General features: G+C 44.5%; 1 protein-coding gene across 4 annotated transcripts in view; it reads left to right on the plus strand.

The window, feature by feature from the left end:
* The first annotated feature begins 3,941 nt into the window (after window positions 1-3,941).
* Window positions 3,942-20,453, plus strand: part of HMGA2 (high mobility group AT-hook 2) — a 145,488-nt gene continuing 128,976 nt past the window's right edge. The window contains exons 1-3 of one of the 4 annotated variants that reach the window (XM_049115131.1): window positions 3,942-4,740; window positions 7,294-7,380; window positions 17,753-17,803. In XM_049115131.1, coding sequence (XP_048971088.1) covers window positions 4,630-4,740; window positions 7,294-7,380; window positions 17,753-17,803 — 249 coding nt within the window. In that variant the 5' untranslated portion in view covers window positions 3,942-4,629. The remainder of the gene's footprint in view (window positions 4,741-7,293; window positions 7,381-17,752; window positions 17,804-20,453) is intronic. The other 3 variants (XM_049115132.1, XM_049115133.1, XM_035696609.2) reach the window with 3 other exon arrangements.

Genomic DNA, 20,453 nt, shown 5'->3' on the forward strand with positions numbered 1-20,453 from the left:
TTCACTAAGTATTAGTTATAATTTTTTCTGTGACCCCCAAATTGACTTCCAAAATATCTGGTTATAATAAATCTGCTTAATTACATACAGAATACACCCATGACTAAGTCAATCTGTTCTAATCTGAGAAAATCCTTAAATTATTCTGTAATTTATGGCTACACTAAAGTACAAACACGATGTGATAAAGTGCAGTGTGAGAACCTCAGTCTCTTCATCACAGATGCATCTTCTTTATTGTCAAAAGAATTATTCAGATATTTTAATACACGTAATGCTTGTGTAGATTACATGTAATCTCATTAAGAGTAACTTTGGGGATGCCTGGGTGGCTCAGCGGTTGGGCATCTGCCTTCAGCTCATGGTGCGATCCTGGAGACCCGGGATCGAGTCTCACATCGGGCTCCCTGCATAGAGCCTGCTTTTCCCTCTGCCTGTGTCTCTGCCTCTCTCTCTCTTGTGTCTCTCATGAATGAATAAATAAAATCTTAAAAAAAAAAAAGTAAGTTTGTCATAGCAATAAATTAGCAAGTACCAAAAGTCTATATTATGAACTGAACTCTACCTACACGTAACTGGTGCTAAAAAGAGGTGTTAGAAATACTACCTGAAAAAAAAAAAAAAAGAAATACTACCTGTCTCCATAAATCTACATATCATTTACATATAAACAAAACACAGTTAGAGAACAAGACATCAGTTGTAAAGGAGTCCAGCTCTCCTAACTCTCTAGCCAGTGGCATTTAAATAGGTTACACTGCAGCCCACAGTAAGAGAGACTTTAGTGCATATATTTCACTGATCTATGGTGCCATATTACATATACCACTAAAATAGAAAAGATACTGGCTAAGATGTGATAAGGCAGTGCCAAGAGAGCCTGAACACCAAGAGAAACACCAATTTCTAAAATATTGAAGAGGTAGGGGGGGAAAAAAAGCATCTGAATACAACTTTTACATACATGTCCTATGCAACTAAAACAGAACTTGTACCTGTGAAATTATTTATTGTATTCTTTTTAAAAAATGACCTGTGAATCCACTGAATTGATTTTACTACCCACTCATGAGCTGACCTGATGCAAACACTGAATCTTATTTCTAATTCATTACCCTCCAATGGATGGGTAATAACATGGTGAGATAAAGAAGTAAACAATAAAAAAAAAAAAAGAAGTAAACAATTGAGCAACTTAAACTGAGGGGCGGGGACCCCCCCCAATGTGGATGGAAAAAAAACTTTTCTTCAAAATATAACCATTTAACTTAATAGGGATCCCTGGGTGGCTCAGCGGTTTAGTGCCTGCCTTTGGCCCAGGACATGATCCTGGAGTCCCGGAATCGAGTCCTGAGTCGGGTTCCCTGCATGGAGCCTGCTTCTCTCTCTGCCTGTGTGTCTGCCTCTCTCTCTCTGAATAAATAAATAAATCTTTAAAACACACACACACACACAAACAAAACAAAACAAAACAAAAAACAAGGGAGACAAGGACTCTCTCCTCCAAGACTTTCACCCAACCCAGCTTATGCCCAATCTTTAAAAAAACAAAAAACAAAAAACAAAACAAAAAAACTTAATAAACAGTATAGCACACAGTTTTTTTTTTAAGTCTTGCATATTTTCAAAGATGAAAACACATTGCAACGTCTCTCCTACAGGAAATAAACAACAACAACAACAACAACAACAACAAAACTTGAAGAAAAAAATTAAATATAGCTTCCAGGAATTAAAATCTATAAAACTGATTTAGATTGAAATTTGATGCAACATTTGTTTTATAGTCTTGTGATAAATTCCACAGGGGTCGAACAACCTGATGGCAAAGGGACCGTGGCCTGAAAGCAAGCGGCCGCACGTTCCCTCCCACTCCCCAATATTTCGTGTGTGTGCTTTGCTTACGGCCAAGGATCAATGCAAATCTCACATTTTTTGGGGATCGCCTTCCTGCCAGCCTCTGTGCACGTGCAAGAAATACCCGAGGATGCAACGTACCCACTTGAACCTGGCGGGCTGGAGCCCTCGGGGATTTCTCCTCCTACATCCATCCTCAGCACTTTCGAGTCTTTGCAAAAAAGCAAGCAAACAAAAACAGAGCGAGAGGCCCGTCTCGTGTGTGTGTGTGTGTGTGTGTGTGTGTGTGTGTGTAAGGACCACGCGCACGGCACAGCGCGACTGGGAGCACATTTTTTTTTTAAAAAAGTGCAAACTCTGCAGTTAGGAGGTGTCACCGCGGTGCTTGGTACGTGGAGTTTGGATCCCTTTGGTGCAGATACCATCTCCCGGCCGGGCCCGTTAGAGCCCTCCCTGCCTCCCGCCCCCGGGCAACTGCGGGGCTCCATCCGGAGGGAGGGAGGCGCTCCCCGTGCAGCGCGGCTAAGCGTTCCCAGACCCGGGAGAAGCTCCGGGTTCCCGCGGGGCACTCAACGTGCAGGGAAGGGTCCCGGCGCTGCACGGGGCAGCTGGAAACCGATTTAAAATGGCAACGCGGACCAATCAGCGCCGCCGCGCCCGGCACACATTTACACGCGCCTCCTGCACAGGCGCGGCGCCCCCGGCTGCGCCCCGCTCCCCGCGCGGGGCTGTAAAGCAGGCGTTTGTATTCCACGGTGGTCTGTATTCGGGGGGCGGGGGACCTTTCTTCCTCGGGTGAACGTTTTCATTTTGGAATCGCTCCAAAATAATTTGGGGCGTGATGTGTGAAAACCCGAACCTCATTTTTTCGGGCGTTGTTTTTTTTTCTCTCCCCCCCCTTTCTTATTCAAGGATGAAAAGAGGTCCCTTTTTTAAATGCACTCCACCTTTTTTTTTTTTTTAAATTAAAAAAAAAAAAAACGGACTGTGGTCATTACAGTGCTCACATAACTCAGAAACAGCCCAAGCAATAAAATTAGGACTTGGCAGAGAGGGAGTTCGTAGGGAAGAGGTTAAAGCTAGGTAAAGCGCAGGGAGAGGTGGGCACTTGGCGCAGTTTTGGGGAGCAGGGGAGCGGCGGGGTTCTCGCGGGGGGCGACCCGTCTGCCCTGCGTTGGAGCGCCAGCCCGGAGTCGGGGAGACTTTGCGTCGCCTCTAGGGTTTCCCGGGCGGCGGCGGGGGAGGGGGGGCAGGAGGGACCGGGACCAACAAACCTCACCGAAAGGAGCCGGCGCGCTCCGTGTGCATGTGTGCACATTGTTTGCACGCGGGCATGTCTGCGAAGGTGCGTGCGTAGCTGCGTGCAAGCACGCCTGTGCTTATGCAGGCGTGCGGCTGTGCGAGTGTGGACCGGAGTTGCACGGCTGGGTCGTGCGCTGTGTGATGAGGGCTCTCTCGCGGGCCGAGCACGGCTGGCTGCCGGGGGCCGGCTGCTACGGCTCCCCGGGACCGCGACCTCCGCCGCTCCCCGCAGTGTGGAGGAGCAGGTAAAGGCCAAGCCCCGAAACGCGGCTCCGGGGCGGCCTCCTTGCGGTGCCTTCCTGGGACCGCCGCCCAGGGGATGCCCGGCCTGTCCCTTTAACCCCGCCGCCGGGCGGGAGCACGTGAGCGGGGCTTCGGGTGGCACCCGGGCGCCGCCGCCGCCGAGGCAGTTGCATTTCGAACGCTGCCTCTGGCCCGCGGCCAGGCGCCTGGGCTCGGCGGTCCGCCGGGCCTCCCTCCTCCTCCTCCTTTCCCTCCCGCGCAGCCCCCTCCCCTTTTTCCGCCCACGATTAGAGGTGGGCACTCCCTCCCCTGCACGCCAACCCCGCCGCCCCCTCCCCAGGCGCGCGCGCGCGCACACTCACACACACACACACACACACACTCACTCACACATCCCGCTTGCATCCTGGGGCAGGAACTCAGAAAACTTCCAGCCCGGGCAGCGCGCGCTCGGTGCAGGACGCAGGAGCGAGCAGCCGTGCCCTCCGCCCGTGCGCCGCCGCCGCCGCCGCCGCCCGCTCCCGCCCCCGAGGACGCGCGCTGCCCCCCGCGCTCCGTCCTCCGCCGCCGCGCCAGCCGCGTCCCCATCCCCGTCCCGATCCCGGCAGGACCTCCCCATCCTCCTCTTGCCTTCTGACTGCCCTACGCGCTCTTTGCTTTCTCGCTCTCTCGCTCTCTCGCTCTTTCTCTTTCTTGCTCTGCGAGCGCCGAGCGCAGGGGAAGAGGAGGAGGCATTCTTTCCCCGCCTAACATTTCAAGGGACGCGATCCCCTCCAAGTCTCTTCCACTTCCAAGCCGCTTCCGAAGTTGCTACCGGTGACCGCAACTCCGGATCCCACGCCGAGAGGGGAGCCTCCCGGCTGCAGAGCCTCCTTCGCGCGCTCGCTTCCCCCTCCTCTCGCTACCTCCACCGCCACCTCCACCTCCGCACCCACCCGCCGCCTGCAGCAGCGCCTCCTCTCCTCTCCTCCTCCTCCTCCTCCTCCTCCTCCTCCTCCTCCTCCTCCTCCTCCTCCTCCTCCTCCTCCCCTCTTCTCTCTGGCAGCCGCTGGACGTCCGGTGTGGATGGTGGCAGCGGCGGCAGCCTGAGCAGCAGCAGCCTCGCAGCGCGCCGGCTCTTGCCCGCCCGCCTCGCCCTCCTCCTGCAGCCCTCGCGCCCGATCTCCCGAAAGGTGCGGGGCCGGCTCGGGGCGGCGGCGGCGGCGGCGGCGGCGAAGCGGAGGCAGGATGAGCGCACGCGGCGAGGGCGCCGGGCAGCCGTCCACTTCAGCGCAGGGACAACCTGCCGCCCCGGCGCCGCCGAAGAGAGGACGCGGCCGCCCCAGGAAGCAGCAGCAAGTCAGTACGCGGGCGGGCCGGCGGCGGCAGCCCGGCTCGGCTCGGCTCCCCGGGCGCGGGCTGCGGAGTCCTCGGCGCCGGCGCGCGGCGGAGCCCCGGGGCGCCCGCGCGGCTCGCGGCGGGGAGGCGGAGGCGGGGGCGGGCGGAGCGCGTCCGGGGACTTTCGCTATTGTGCGCGGGACCCGGCGGCCGGGGGCGCACGACCCGGGGCTCGCCGGGCTCCTCGGGAGCGCGCGGGGTCCCGCGGGGCGCGGGGGGTGGGAGGGAGGTGCGGGCGGTGCGGGCGTGGAGGGGGGCGCGGGCCGCGCGGGGCCGGGGGCGCGGGGCCGATTCTCCCGCCAAGCGGGGCGGCCGGCGGGCTGCAGACTGGCGCGCCGCCGCCGCCGCCGCCCCCTTGGCGCCCTCCTCGAGCTCCCGGTGGCCCGAGACTCGCGCCCTCGCGACAAAGACCTCGTGGGCCCGCCCGGTGCCCTTCGGGCTCTTTAAACGCGGCGCGGCGGCCGCCGAGGGGTCCCCGGGAGGGCGCTGCGGGGGGCCGGGGTCCCGGCGGGACGGGACTCGCCGGCTCGGCCCGGGGCGCGGCGGCAAGCAGCGCCCGAGAGTGAGCGCACGGTAGCGGGGTCGCTGCCTCGGCCCCCCGGGGCCCCTGAGCCGGGGACGTGCGACGGGCTTCCCCGGGGCGAGCGGCTGGGGGCTGGGAGGCGACGATCGCGGGGCGCCCGGGACCCCGCGGAGTGCACGGTTTTGTCTGCGGATGCAACCAATTAAGCTGCAGCGGGCGCTTGCGGAGCTGCGCGCAGCGCCCGGGCCGGGGGTTTTGTTCGCTGCGAGTCCCAAGCCTCGGCGGGCCGGGCTGCAGCGGGACTCGTCCGTGGAGAGCATTTAAACTCCGCTTCCGCGGGCTTTAAGACTTCCCCTGCGAGCCCGAGCCTTGGAGCGCTTCCTCCACGGCAAATAGGCCGATTAGAAAATAATCCTGGAGCCCCCTCCCCCCCTCCCCGAGCTGCCCGAGCTGCCCGAGCTGCCCCAGAGCAAGGTGGGGGGGGTGGGGTGGGGGGGAGATCGAGCAACGTTTGCTTGGCCAGAGCGTTTTAGAAAAACTGAAAGGGTTGTACCTTTTTTGAAATCATCAAAGGAAACAAGCCAATCTGGAGGCCTCGGAGTTTTCCCGCTCTGCCCCAGCGACACTTTAAACCGCGTTGGGAGCCAGTTTTCCACCTCCCAGGAAGGCTCTGCGCCCCCCCGCCACCCCGCACTCCCCACCCAGACCTGTTTACCACCCGTCCCCCCCCCAGCCCACACTAACTCTAAATTGAGTTACCTGCAAAAAAAAAAAAAAAAAAGAATGCAAAAGAAATTGCAGTGGGAGCTGGAGGTGATTGGAGGTTTTACCTTGGAGTTAACGCAGAGTTCACAAAGAAAGAAAAATGTGTCTCCGGTGTGTTTGCTCCGGATGTGCCCACTGGCGCTTGGTGGTCCCAGAGAAGCTTGCAGGGAGCCTTCCTCAGGTTCTCTAAATACGAGGATGCGAATTTTCATTGAAGACTTCCATGCGTTTTAAGTTAATTAGTCTCATTTAATCACCGAATCCGAATGAAACGTAAATTGGTGATTCACCGCATAAATATTTAAGATCTGGAATATTAATCATCGCATTCTCTTAACCACTTGAGTATTTACTACTTGGCATAGAAGTCATTTAAAGCCTTGCTAAAACCTATTGATAGTTTCAATTTCTCCTTCCCAGACACTTCCATTCTGCCTCCTCCCCCCCCCCCCCCGTTAGTTTTCTCCAATCTACCCCCCCTCCAGAAGAGTTTTCTCAAAAGCAGGTTTTGGAGGAAATGCTTGTTTTTATCAAAAGGCATTTAAATGTAGGCTAGAGACCATGCCTCCAACTCCAAAAGGAAGTGGAGAACTGAAGCAATTATCTAGATAATTCAAGCAAAACCTCCCACAACAGATTTATCATAATTATTTGAAAATTTTAGGGAGAACGGAGTTATTTTGAATTGAAGATCTTCGATAATTGCTCCAATACTTCACACAATGTGTTGATCGAGTCATAATTGACTTACAATGCAGATACACAGAGATGATTAAAAACTATCTTTTCAATAGGGAAGATTGTTGAAATATTTATGATGTTAGCTTCATATTTCTGTTGTTTGAAATGCTAGTACAATGAGTAGTAGCATTCCTCTAAAGTATTTATAAGTCGCCAAATGCATAACCACTCAAATTTTACACCTTTAAAATGTGTAATTCCTTCTAGAACCTGCAGCCTTGTCAGCCTTTGTTACCTTTGTGGAGTTGAAACAAGAATCTAGCTTTCAAATGCAAACTAGAATTTCCTTTTGGAATCCTTGGATTAAAAGTATAGTTATTTCCTCTTTCTGTAAACTCAGTACCATCATCATTCCATGTATGCTCTTCCTGAATGTGTTCCAACAGTTCTTTTGAGCAGCACATGCAGAAAATATAACTGTAGAGTCAGGGTCCATTTCTTTCAGACACTCTTCCACAACAGCATTTTTTCCCCCCCACACTTAGGAGCCAACCGGTGAGCCCTCTCCTAAGAGACCCAGGGGAAGACCCAAAGGCAGCAAAAACAAGAGTCCCTCCAAAGCAGCTCAAAAGGTGAGATTTCTCAAGCTAAGTCGTCCCCCCCCCCAACTTTCTCTATGACCACAGGAACTTCCGTCCCTGTAATTTCCCATTCTAGATCCAAACCTAAGGATTTGTCCCAACTGGGTAACCCAAGACTCATTTCCTACCTCTGCTGTGTCTGAGCGAAGTAAGATTTCTAAGCAGTTGCTGAGCATACAAAGCTTAATGAAGATGCTTCCAGTGTTGTTCTTAAACAAACAATCACCAAATAATATGAAACTCAAAACCAGGGGTGGGAGGAGTGGAGAAAGACGCAGTTAAGATCTGAGCCAGTTGTGAAAGAGTTAAAAATAAGTCAAAACTATAGGATTTGCTTGATGGCGATGTTTGCAATTTCCTTCAAAAATAATAAAGATTGATTTGCTTTGTGCTGATGTACATGATTATATGTAAAACCAAATCCTTCCATAAGGTTAAGTACTTTGCCAAATGATAATTAGAAGTAAATCCAATTATGGGATGCTGGAGAAGAAAAATTTCATGAATTCTACAGATTTAAATGTGATGATAAAGTATGTTGTTTGTTTACAGTAAACATGCAATATAACATAATCTTTCAAAATGCCTTTCCATCAGGTGATACAGCAGTGCTCTAAAATGGGGTGAGAAGCTTTTTAAACAAGTATTGGATTTCGTTTATTGTGTATTTTGGGGCAGGATAGAATCCAGTCCATTATAAGTTCTTGTAGTTTTATGTATAAATTTTAAAATGCAATTTGAAGCAACTTCATGTTGCTTGTATTTGAGCTAGCAAAGAGGAAATATCTCAGGGTCAAGACATGTTCAGAGAAGCGAAGGTGAATATAAAACTCACTTCTTTTGGCTCTATAACGTAATCCAAAGAAGTTTCTGTATTTTATTTGCAGGGCTGTATATTAGTTGAAAACAGAGGTTCAAGATTGAGCAGTGAATTTTGGTAAATTTTGTGTATACCCTTTTAGTAGGCGTGAGTACGTCACGTACAGTATTTGTTAGAAAGGGTTATAAGATCATCTTTGGGGACTGATGTTTTGTGTGGTTTTCTCTGTGACTGTGGGCACTAACCATGTTAGATGTGATAGTTTTCAGTGTTGTAAACTGCCATAGCAACCAGTGATACATATAAAGTTGTTTAGGGAGTAACTATGAGTTCTTGTCTGTTCTATTTTAATAATCCTGAACAGAGCTGAAGTGAAGGAGCAGATTCCTCATATCTTTAAATACAGCTGCTTCACACAGGGAAGATTTAATTGTGACCCACATTTAATCAATAAACTTTCAAGTAGCTCTAAGTGACCTTGTCATTTAGAGCTGACTGTATATAATCTGGTATTTCTAATATGAATATTTCCCATTTGTTACATTTTTGCCTGCTTTATGAAATTAGCTGAAAGGGGCTAATTTAACAAAGGAGGTTTTAAATGTTGCACAAGTGTGTGGGGTTTACCTAATTTAATTTTACTCTAGTGAAATGGCAAAGGAATATCTTGGTAGGTAGCTAACAGACATTGAAACTCTGATGTAACTGCTCTGAAAAAAATGCATCATCACAACATCTCCCAGGAAGAAATCTGTATATCTCATCATAAATAATTTATTTAAAATTTAAGACAAAAAGAAAAGGAAAATGAATCTTATCTTTCAGATTTCACTGTATTGCATTTTTTTGAATGAGTAAATTGATGCTTCCATCACCTTCTTTCTCTTCATTTTGAAAAGTTTACTACTGGCTAACAAAATCTTTATTGACAAAAGGAAAGCTGAGACTTGTGTCCAATTTACTACCTAAAGCAAAATAGCAAAAAAAAAAAAAAAAAAAAAAAAAAAATATTGGCCTCCTCCCAAGGAAGGTTTGATTTATTTTTAGTTGCTTTAGTAATAGGCGTTTACAAATGATCCTACTAGGCTACTCATCTTTCTGATAATTCTTCATGTAGATATGTACATTATTACAATTTCTAAAGCAGAGATAGATTTTCTTTTTCCCACAGAAATCTTTCCCTGAGATCTTTCATTCCTCCAGACAAAATTATTTCACACAATTCTGTTATAAAAGTGCCTTCTAATAAAAATGAGTAAATATATTTGCCATAACACGACTGTTACATTTCTTCAGTTTTATAGATTACGCTTCATTTGGAGAAGATAATACTTTGCAAAATAATGAATGACATTGATGAATTGTTCATGGCATGTGTAAACTTAAGGTATTTTCACTTTCAAATCAGTATTTATTGAGTTTGCTACTACTCTATGTAAACATGATTATCAAACATATTTGTTTATCAAACATATATTGTATTCTGACAAAACATGGTTGTTAGGATTTTTGAGAAGCAATCTTTTTTACGAAAGGTTATATTGTTCATAACATGTAAGATCAACATACCCTGCTAGACTGACCAGAATAGATATGAGAAGTCTCCTATGATTAATAAATTGGATATTCTCGTGCAAACTGAGACTCATCCAGATGAAAAATATAAAATAAAACTGGTAAGTATATAGGAGAACAGAGCTCTAAAATTAGAAGAGATGCAGTGGACACTGGAATCCTGATGATGTTGTGTGTTTAAAATTTCTTGCTCCTTGGAGTTTCTTTGCTTACAGAGTTTGTGTTTGGACTCAGTCACTGGCCTTGGGGCATTTGAAAACAAAATTGCTTGTTGGAAAATTAGCAATGTGAAACTTGACAATGCACGCTGCATGTTGCAAGACCAAGTGGAGGACTAGTGAATTAGCAATCACTTTAATTTCAGGCCATAGTCAATATAAAATTGATTTGTGTAATATAAACAAACATTTATGGAAGCACAATTTGTTGTGCTTGGAACTTTTGGAAGAGAAAGGTAATGGTTCTTCAATCTGCTTATATTCCAATAATATATTCCAACAGATTCCCACGGATGACCATTATGTGGCGATTCTAATCATTGCTGAGAAACCCAATCTCTGAGTGCTCAAAATCTGTCCCTGAACCAACTTCATATTGCTATCTTAATAAAAAAAAAAAAAACAGAAGTTAATATTTTCCTGAATAAATAATTTGTGTGTGTGTGCATGTGTATATGCATGTGTGGCTATGTCTTGACCTTTTAATTTATGTTTTAGATTGAGATATACCTATAACCAGTGGTCTCTCAATTTCATTTTTGTTTTGCTTTGTTTTCCTCTCATGTTTGTGCTGGATGGAAATACTTTGTATTTTTGCATTCTGCATTCCGTTTAGAGAAGAGAAAGATGTAATCTCCTGGTTGTGTAGGGTTTTTATTGTGGCTTTGTAATCATGAGAGAATCCTGGAGGGGCTGTCACTCATTCTCCACTTTATGTATAAGGTCACAAGTCCAGTTCAGCTGTAAGCCTCAAGCTAATTCTTATTCAGGTACTTTCAAGGAAAGAAAAAAAAAAAAAAACCACCTCTTTTTTTCTGAGATTGAAATAAATTTTAATAGAAGGAAATTGCATATAAAAGGATCTCAGGTGTAAGATGGCCCTACTTCATAGGGTCATAGATTTGGTTGAACTTCCTTGACTTTAGGTGTAATGACCAGAGCTAGAGAGCAAGGTACAGAACGAAAATACCGTGTAGGTAAAGTATGTGTACTTCAAGTAATCTCTTCAGGTGAATATTTAATCTGCATCTTCCATTTGCTTGTACAAAAAAGGCCTGGTATTGATTGGACACTATAAAGGCAGATTTGTGCTTTTTTCTAATTGCATTCTTAGAAACGTGGTTGATTTTTTGTCATAAATGATGACTAATGCCAAGCACAGGTATTTTATGATAAGAGAATGTAGGTTTTATTCATCATTTCAGAAATGTTAGAGCGTAGATGCTGAGTAAGGATAAGATTTTTTTTTTCCAGAATATAATAGGCCCAACTGAAAGAGTAACCAGAGGCATCATTATTAGGTAAGTCAGGGAAAGATGGGCATTGCAAAGTTACCATACAGTTCCAGCCTATGGTTTTAGTATTATTTCCTTTGATTCCTGTGTGTTTGAATGGCAGGCAATTTCCACTGGGATTCAGGGCCCTATCTGAGCATTCACATGTATCCAGACAGATGGAGTTAAGGAAAACCTAAGTGTTATCTCCATTATCTTGATCTTTTATGCTGATTTACATGAATAATTGACTTTTCTTTTCCTTCCCCACTTCACTTTGCCACGGAGGACCAAGCCTTGAATGCGTGCATCAGTAAATTCTACCTGGTAATGCCTTTGAATCATCATAGATTATGATCCAAATATGGATGATTCAAAAGTGTTTGAATTCTTTTATGAAGTAACTATATATCAAGGGACCCCTAGTTCAATTTTTCTGGAAGCTGTCATTCTTCTGAACTTACCATCCAGAGCTCCTCATTGCTTTGACTGACCCAGCCACACTGGCTCATTTTTATCTCAAAGTCCCAACTAATCATTCTGCAAAGGAGATAGAGCATCCCCAATTGGGATTATGTTGTGTTTCAGTTCTTTCTTTAGAATGGGTGGAGGCTGAAGAGCATTTTATGTCACTTAAGTCAGACCTCTCTTGTCAGCTCACCCTCTGCAGTTTTCAGAGCTCACCTTGGAACCCCCTTGTGAACCTCCAGAGTCTAGGAGAGTGAATCTCACTCTCCTAGACTCTGAAACTCTCAGTTACGAATTTTTGTTCTTCTCATCAGGAGAAAAAGATTGAAAAGTGATGATGTTTTAGGCTCCTGCTTTGTTCTCTTCTGTTCTCTGTTGTTTTTAAGACACTGGACAGTTTTGAATGGCATCTTCTGATCGATTTAGAGAGGAATGGTGCAGTCACTTTATTTTCTCCAGGGTGACATAAGGGGCAGTTTGCTCAGAAGGTAACCCCTGTGAACTCTTGTATTGGAGCTATTGTTTTTTTTCTGATTCCAAAAAAAAGTAGAGTGATGGTTTAAAGGAGGAGAATCTTAAACTTTGAAATAGCTCTTTCTGTCAATTTGGCCTTGGCTTTGGTTTAGTGTTTGTATAGGTGAAGACAGGCATGTGTAAATAATGACGAGAGTCGACAATAAAGGGCTTCCTTGGGTAAAATGAGCATGAACTACAGTGGACGATAGGATTTGCTTATATTTCCTATTGTAAAATATGCAGTGATGGCAACCCCTTTTAAAGACTAAAAATGATTGTACTTGAAATTTGGAAATCCACAGAACTGGATTGTCAGAAAGGTAAAATGAGAAATCCTCAGTACTTAGTCTAATTGCTCAGTCCAGTTGATTTTTGACTCCCATGCACATTGATTTGCACTGTTTATATATTTAAACGAACAACTGGAAGAAATAAAATGTGGCTTTCTGGACTTGGGTGGCTTGCTCCATATGCTCTGAGCTCTGCAGGCCTTAGTCTACAAATGTATATGCAAAGGTACATGAAAACAAAACAAGTGACTATGCCCAAATGTTTTTATAGCTTTTTTTTAGGTTATTATTATTATGATTATTTTTGATCTGTGTGCAGAGGCGCTGATTGATTTGGGGTGAGTTTGTGCTTTCTAGCATTATCACAGTACATATAAAATGTGATGAGAGCATTTAAAGTAACAAAATTTAATAGCTATCCAAATTTGACCCAAAAGTCAGCATTGGATAATTCTCCTGGTTTCCATTCTCAGCAATTGTCCATGTCCTTACAGGAGGCTTAGAAATGTTTTACTTTCAACGACTCATTTAATTTTCACCCTAGAAGTTTTTCTTTTCTTTCTTTTTTTTTTCTTTTTTAAATTTGCCCATGGCTCTTTTATTTTATATGAAATCTCTCCCAGAAGAACAGACCCTTTATTGGCCTTAAAATCACATTGGGCCTCAGTTTCACAGCTTGTGAACGTGGGCAGTTGGCTTAATCTCACATTTTGTGAAACGGGGCAAGTAATAGCTGTCCTATAGAAGTAAGATAATGCTCAGAAAAATCACTCAGAATTGCGAGGTATTCTTTTTAAGGGTAACATTTTAAAATATGGAGGGAGAGAAAAAAAATTACATTTGAGCACCTACCACGTGCTGGAGCTTTTGTCCGGCACTTTACATAAATATTAGCTCCTTCATCCTCTGATGGAGATAGAATGGTCTTCATTTCACCAGTGAGAAAACTGATCCCAAGATGTAAACTGTGACATGTCTAACGTTCACCTCTAGAAAACGGTGGCACCTGGGCCTGAATTCAGATCTCACTCTAAAGCTTCTGATCTTTCTACTACTATGCACTGTCGGATATGTTGTAAAATGCATATACATTTTTACAATAAGTCCTCTTATTGTGACAGCGTAGTTTATGTTATCTCCAGGAATGTGAAATGCAGGTTAGAAGTCAGGTGTCAGGGGATCCCTGGGTGGCGCAGCAGTTTGGCACCTGCCTTTGGCCCAGGGCGCAATCCTGGAGACCCGGGATCGAATCCCACGTCAGGCTCCTGGTGCATGGAGCCTGCTTCTCCCTCTGCCTATGTCTCTGCTTCTCTCTCTCTCTGTGTGTGACTATCCTAAATAAATAAATAAATAAATAAATAAATAAATAAATAAATAAAAAGAAGTCCCAGTGTCAGGAAACCCTTTGGAGAGAAGTTCTCTACAAGCTTATAAAGAGATTGGAAATGGGTACTTCCTGCAGCCAATACCCCCAGACTTCTGGCCCCCAGAACCCACAGGGCCATGTCTTTGGAGGTCAGAACACATCCAGTTTTCTTATTTGTTCAATGAAGGGTCTAGATGAATTGCTTTCTGAAGTTCCTGCCAAGCTGCAGAATTCTGATGGCAAGAGGGAAATAAGACACACGTGCTGTAAACACCAGTGTTTCTCTCTTTCCTTCCTTCTTCATCCAATAAATGTGTGAGCACATCGTACGTACCAGGCCCTGATATAAGCACTGTTTCCAAGCTTAAGAGTTCTATTTGTTAGGTGGATTTCCTTTTTCAATTAATTTTTCTTTTTAATGTGGAGTACATCTGAGAGCCTGGGGTACCAGACTTCTTAGAAAAAAAGGGGAAAAAATTACATTTCCCACTTAACGTTCTTCCCAACCCTCGTGAACTTGCTTCTAAGCATATCATAAAACTATATATACAGTTCTGAATCGAAACTTTTTTTAAAAGAGGCAAAAATATGAAAAGCAAGGAATAAATAACACTTCTAACAAGATATGTGGTAGTTGCAAATATTCGTATAATCGTGTGCCCATAGTCTGAAATTTCAGTTCTTACAAATGCACAATTCCCAGCCTCTTTCCCCCACCCCTCACCCTGCCACCCCCATAAGCTGTAAATACTTAGAACAAGTTACTGTCTCAATTTTACACGGGTTTGTAGTATAGGACCACATTCCACTCTGGTGAAGGAAAACCAAATATATAACCCCACACTATTGTATATGTTGATGTATTAAAAACAAAACAAGCCTCTGAAATATTTTGTTTGTCTTCTATTGAAAAATAATATTCCGAAGAGCATTAAACACAGGGGGGAAAAAACGTTAAAGCCAGTGTTTTCCTCTGTGTAAAAACCCTGGATCTCTGCTGGTTTACAAACTAAAATCCTAACTTGTTTTGCAGCCTTTGTGAAGTTTGATCAGAATGATTAAATAATGTGGGTTTTAAAGAACAATGAAAACCTCCCAGATCGACGCCACACAGCACAGCTAATGTGTTTCTTGTAGATGTGGACTCAGAAGAGGGTTTCAGTTTACATGTCACACTGGCCTGAAGACCAAGGAGCAAGTTTGCTTTTAACAAGTCCAAGTGATAATTGTGATATTTTGCCCTTTAGTTAATGGTGCGAATTTTATTTTTGAATAGGCTTTTTGTGAGCGCGATGCTCGTTTTCAAGTCCTCTTATTTGCAGGGCTTTCTCTCCTGAGAGATTTGCTTTCTCTGACTTGGAAATGCAGTGAAACCCTTTTAGAAAACAACCTCCTCTTCAGCAGATTTTAGATACGCCCAGAGCACACCTGAAACAGGACAACTGTGCGGAGAGAGCCTGGTGTGGCTCTGCTGGCCTCCAGGGTCGATAGCCTCCTCCTCTTAAACCCACCCATCATCCCTGTGCCCACCAAGGGACTTCTATCTTCCACGTTTGTGTCATGTACTACTGGATAAACCGTGCAGTCTCCCCGTTGATCCCAAAGATTAAATCAGACACTGTCTCTGTATTGGGGAATTTTGTACTGCTGGAACTCCCTATGTACTAGCCAGGGGGTCTCTTGAAAGCTTCATCCTAAAGGTGACAGATGGGTGTGTAGTGGAATATTTGCATTGACTGACCCTTCTTTGAGATTGGACTAACTTGAAGGAAAACCTTCCCTTGAAGACTTCCATCTTGTTGGGAGTCAAGGAACTTGTAGCCAGCACCTCCTGTAGGGTGGGCCCTTGGCTCCTCCCGGGAGGCGTTATCTCCTTTTCACACATGAACCCGGATTAAGGTTTTCAGGGACCTGCCCAGAGTCAGAGCAGGGGTTTGAATCGAAGCTTTCCAAAGTAGAGTCTGTGTTCCTGTGAAGACAACTCCCTCTCGGGGAGACAACACTCAGGAGGCTTGTGGTTCCCTGGGCACCCCTGGCTTTCCTTAACCTCATGCACGCCCTTATAGCTCAAGGGAGGACAGTGCCACTAACCCCTGACAGTAAGTGATTCTTTTGTGGAGCCATTCACCGTGCCCAAAGCTGACGGTTACACTGACCTAAAAGCTACCCGGTTTCCTTCTGTTGGGGGACTGAGCTGAGTCAGCGACCAATTTTAGTTGACTCAAATATCTCTGTAAGGTAGAGCATGTATGTAGGCTAAGAGGGGGTACTATTGTTAGGAGGGGAGGAACCCAGTCTTTAGAGGCCAGCAGAACTGGGTTCAAATCCCAGGTGAGCCGTTTACCGCCTTTGGGTGTGCCTTTCCTCAACTATGTAAGACTCAGTTGCTCATCTGCAAAATGAGAGAAATAATAATACCTACCTTATAAGGTTGTTGTAAAGATTAAAGATTAACACATGTGCTCAAGAAATGTGACCTAACAGTATTAAAGTTATACAGATTTTTGGTGAATTCCTAGGACCCGTTGGAGAGTAATGCCAGGTCAGGGAGGTACTATTTGTGAGAAATCTTGTGGCTTATTTTGTGTCTATCTATCTATCTATCTATCTATCTATCTATCTATCTACCTATCATCTATTTCCATCTATTTTTATAAGACAGATTGAAGAGAGAAAGAGGAGAGTCTACTTGGCAGTGTAGACAGTCATAACAGGTAATTTTAGTATCAGTGTACCAAGTACCTATTGGCTGCTAGCTTAGGTAACAAAAGCAAAATGCAAAACAAGTTATCCTGGCTCAGGTTACTTGTATTTTTGTGTTTATGTAGCCTTGGGACGATTCTCATATATGCAAGAGCACGTACTAACTTTTCTTTACCCTGAAAAATGTAAACATATGTTTTTATAGAAGGATGTGTGTCTTGTGTGTGTATGTGTGTTTTGGTGTATTTGGGGAGTGGAGTAGGGTCCGTAAACATAGGGAAATTACTTTATAGATTATCTTAAAATTTGATTCAAAGGGCAAAAACCAACTTTGATACCAGAGAAATCTTCTATGAAACAAGACAAACGCTCAAGGTGGTTAAAAATATATTCATGTCATGCCTGTGTTGAGTGGGAGCTTCTTGATAATAATATACATTTTTATTAATCATTATCTTTGGCACCCCTAGTTTTCACCACAGGGACAAACATTGATGATTTCTGCTAACCTTTTTTTTCCCCCTCTGCTTTCAATGAACTGATTGACACGTGATGGTTTTGGGCAAGACCTAGGAAGTTAACTATGCAGAAGTGTGCAAACGTTTGGTTTTTTGAAATAGAAGCCTGTGTATTCTTACTTACTTTTGACTTCCATTTCATTAGCAATGTGGGTAAAAGCGCTTTGTACGTTGTAAAACAACATAACAATATTAATTTTCGTAACTTTCGTTGCGAGGTGGAAAGAAAATCATTTAAAAGACCTTCCTTTGCTAAAACACTATATGATTATGGGTAAGTAGGCGTATTTTTTTAAATTGTGGCTAGAACTAAAAGCAAAATGGCTTATCAAAAGGATTTTCATGCATTTCAGAGGAGAGCATTCCAGGGGAGTGTTTGAGGGTGAGAGATGGGTAGATATCTCTGTGCTTCATGTAATGAAAAACCTGGAAGGAAGATCTACTCAAACATGGAGAAGATGAGCCTTCGTGGAGAATGGGATTGTTAAAGCAATCTCGATACCTCGATACCTCGTCGTAGACCAGGACACTCCCACTTGGCATGTGTCCCTTGGTGCAGCACTTAATCAATAATGTCAGATAGGAAGCAATATGACTTCCTTTTTCATTTTGCAGAAAGCAGAAGCCACTGGAGAAAAACGGCCAAGAGGCAGACCTAGGAAATGGGTGAGTAATCAGAAGTAATTCCTGGGCTCGCGCTCTGTCTCTCTCTCTCTCTCTCTCTCTTTTTTTTTTTTTTTTTTTTTGTGGTGACAATTTTCTGTATTTTAAGTGAAAATTACTTTTATTTGATCAATCACATGTATTTCGGACTTCTGGTTCAATGAGTCCTTGAAAGGGTTAAGGCAAGGAATGATTTATCACCGCCCTTTTGCCATTAGGCTCCAGGAGTTTACTCACAATGCTTTTCTTTCCTGGGAGTGACTCCTCTTTCTATCTCTTATCAACATGAAAAGAGTCTCCACTCTTCCTTCAAGCGGGGATAACAATGAGATGACTTGTTCAGTGGGTTAGTGACTAAGGTTAAAGGGTATTATGAAACCTTGGAAGTTGATTACAAATGGTGATAAAACGCAGATGAAATGTGTATGAGATAACTTTGTAACGTTTTCTTTCTTTTCTTCTTCTTCTTCTCCTTTTTTTTTCTGTTGTTTTTGTTTTGTCTCCTTCATGGCTTTGCTTTGGACACATCTCATTTTCTTTTTTCTTTTTTTTTTTTTTTAATAGAATTAGCTATTTTTTTTTTTATTGGTGTTCAATTTACTAACATACAGAATAACCCCCAGTGCCCGTCACCCGACACATCTCATTTTCAAGGTGGCTTGTGTTTTCCCTTTTTATATTGGCTTTTTAGGAAACCAGGTTTTAAGTTTCCAGATGTGTTTGCTCCCCTTAGTGGGTCATTCCTGCGTACTGACGTTAGCCGGAATAGTGGGTTCTTGGCTTTTACGCAAGTGCTCTTGATGCCACAGGCACACACTGTGGCTCCTTGAGGCCAGAAAGCCAGTGATCACTGAAGAGCTTCGTTAATTTTTCCACTTCCAACTTTGCTCCCGTTGCTGCTACATGTACACTTATGTTCTTCTGATCTGTCTTTCCCACTGATGGAGGAGCAAAGTCTTAAAAGTGAATAAGGCCATTTCTCGAGAAAGATAAAGGCTTTCTCTACATGAGGTATCATCCACGATGGGATCTTTGGCTCTCCTTTTCGCTCTCCCCCATTTATTCTGTATGCTTCATCTTTTTTGAAGTGTCTTTGCTACTCTGCTGGATTATATTTTCCTGTTGGTATGCCATTCCTTTCTCTAGAAGTCAGCATTGCTTTCTATTTATACTGTGGTATTGCCTTTCATTTAATTTATTCATCTTGTATTTTTTTTTCCTCTGCTCAACATGTGTTGGGATTAGATTTCTTAGCACAAGGAAATGGAGATGATCTTTAGATTAAAAACACCTCAGCATTGCAGTGTAACCTTAAAGTAGGAGCACTTCATTCAACCTTCTGGTCAATACATGGGTTCTCTCCAAACCTACCCACCAGGCGGTCATCATCTGGACTGCTTGAGTTCCTTAGTGTTAGAGAACTCACTACCTCTTAAGGCTGCCTGGTCTTCCTTGGAAAGCTCTGAGCATCAGAAAATCCATCTATCTGCTTTCCTGTAGCTTCTGCTCACTGTCCCTCGGCCTCCTTCCTGGGAGTATTCAGAGTAATTGTTTTCACTTTTTACTCATGATAGTCTTTCAAATATTTGAAGACGATTAACACGTATCGTTTGTTGTCTTTTGTAGTCTGGATGTCTTCAGTCCTTTCACTTTTTTCTCCCGAAAGGAACATTCTTGTTATTCTCTTCTGAGGATGTTTGTTTTTTAATCTTTTGAAATATGTCACCCAAATCTGAGTATCATGTGGGCTCTGCAATTGGTGGGTTTATCACCTTTCTTGTTGTACAAATGGTTCCAGTTATCTCTGAGTGATTGATCAACCACCCCGAAACTTAATACTGTTTAAAGAAAAAAAAAACATTTTTATTATGCTCATGGATTCTTTGGGTCAGGAATATGGACAGAGCACAGCAGAAAGGCTTGTCCCTGCTTCTGGTTGTCTGGGGGCTTCAGTGAGGGGACTCAAGCAGCTGGAGGTGATTCTAGAGTCTACAGTCTGGAGGCTTCTCCACTCACGGACCTGGAGCTTTTGCAAGATGGGCTGGAAGTCTGGATGCATCGGGGAGTGTCCACTGGAGTACCCCCTGCCCCACGTGGCCTTTCCAGTTTGGTGGTCTCAGGGTAGATAGTCAGCCTTCTGACATACACTCAAGGCTCCCGGAGTGTTCTGGCAAGTGAAGAGAAAGCTGCTTAAGTCAAAAAGTGCCGCCTGCATTCTACGCTAGTGAACATGCTGTTGACTAAGTTGGCATTGGCATGCGTGTCAGATCCGGGTCTGCCAATGTCTAAGCATCAGAACTTTGAGAGGACAGCCTATCCCCCTGAGCTAACCATTCAGAAAGACCTGTATAAACTTTCTAAAATGCAACGTAATAGAAAATGGTAAGTTCTTTGCAGTCATGAGATTAATGTTGCTAAAATGAAATAAAACGTAAGCAAAGACAATGAGAGTAAATGGGCACAACAGCTTCCATCAAGAGAGGCCTCTCTTTGGTCCCCCAGCTTCATTGAGAGATAACTGACATATCACATTGCGTAGCCCGAGGGAATACAAACCGTTGGTTTGGTACTTATGCATTCCAAGGTGATTACTGTGGCAACATTTGTTAACACCCCCATCACCTCACATCATTACCATTTCTTTTTGTGTGTG

Source organism: Canis lupus, chromosome 10 (genome assembly GCF_003254725.2).
Source record: "Canis lupus dingo isolate Sandy chromosome 10, ASM325472v2, whole genome shotgun sequence".
Taxonomy (NCBI): Eukaryota; Metazoa; Chordata; class Mammalia; order Carnivora; family Canidae; genus Canis; species Canis lupus.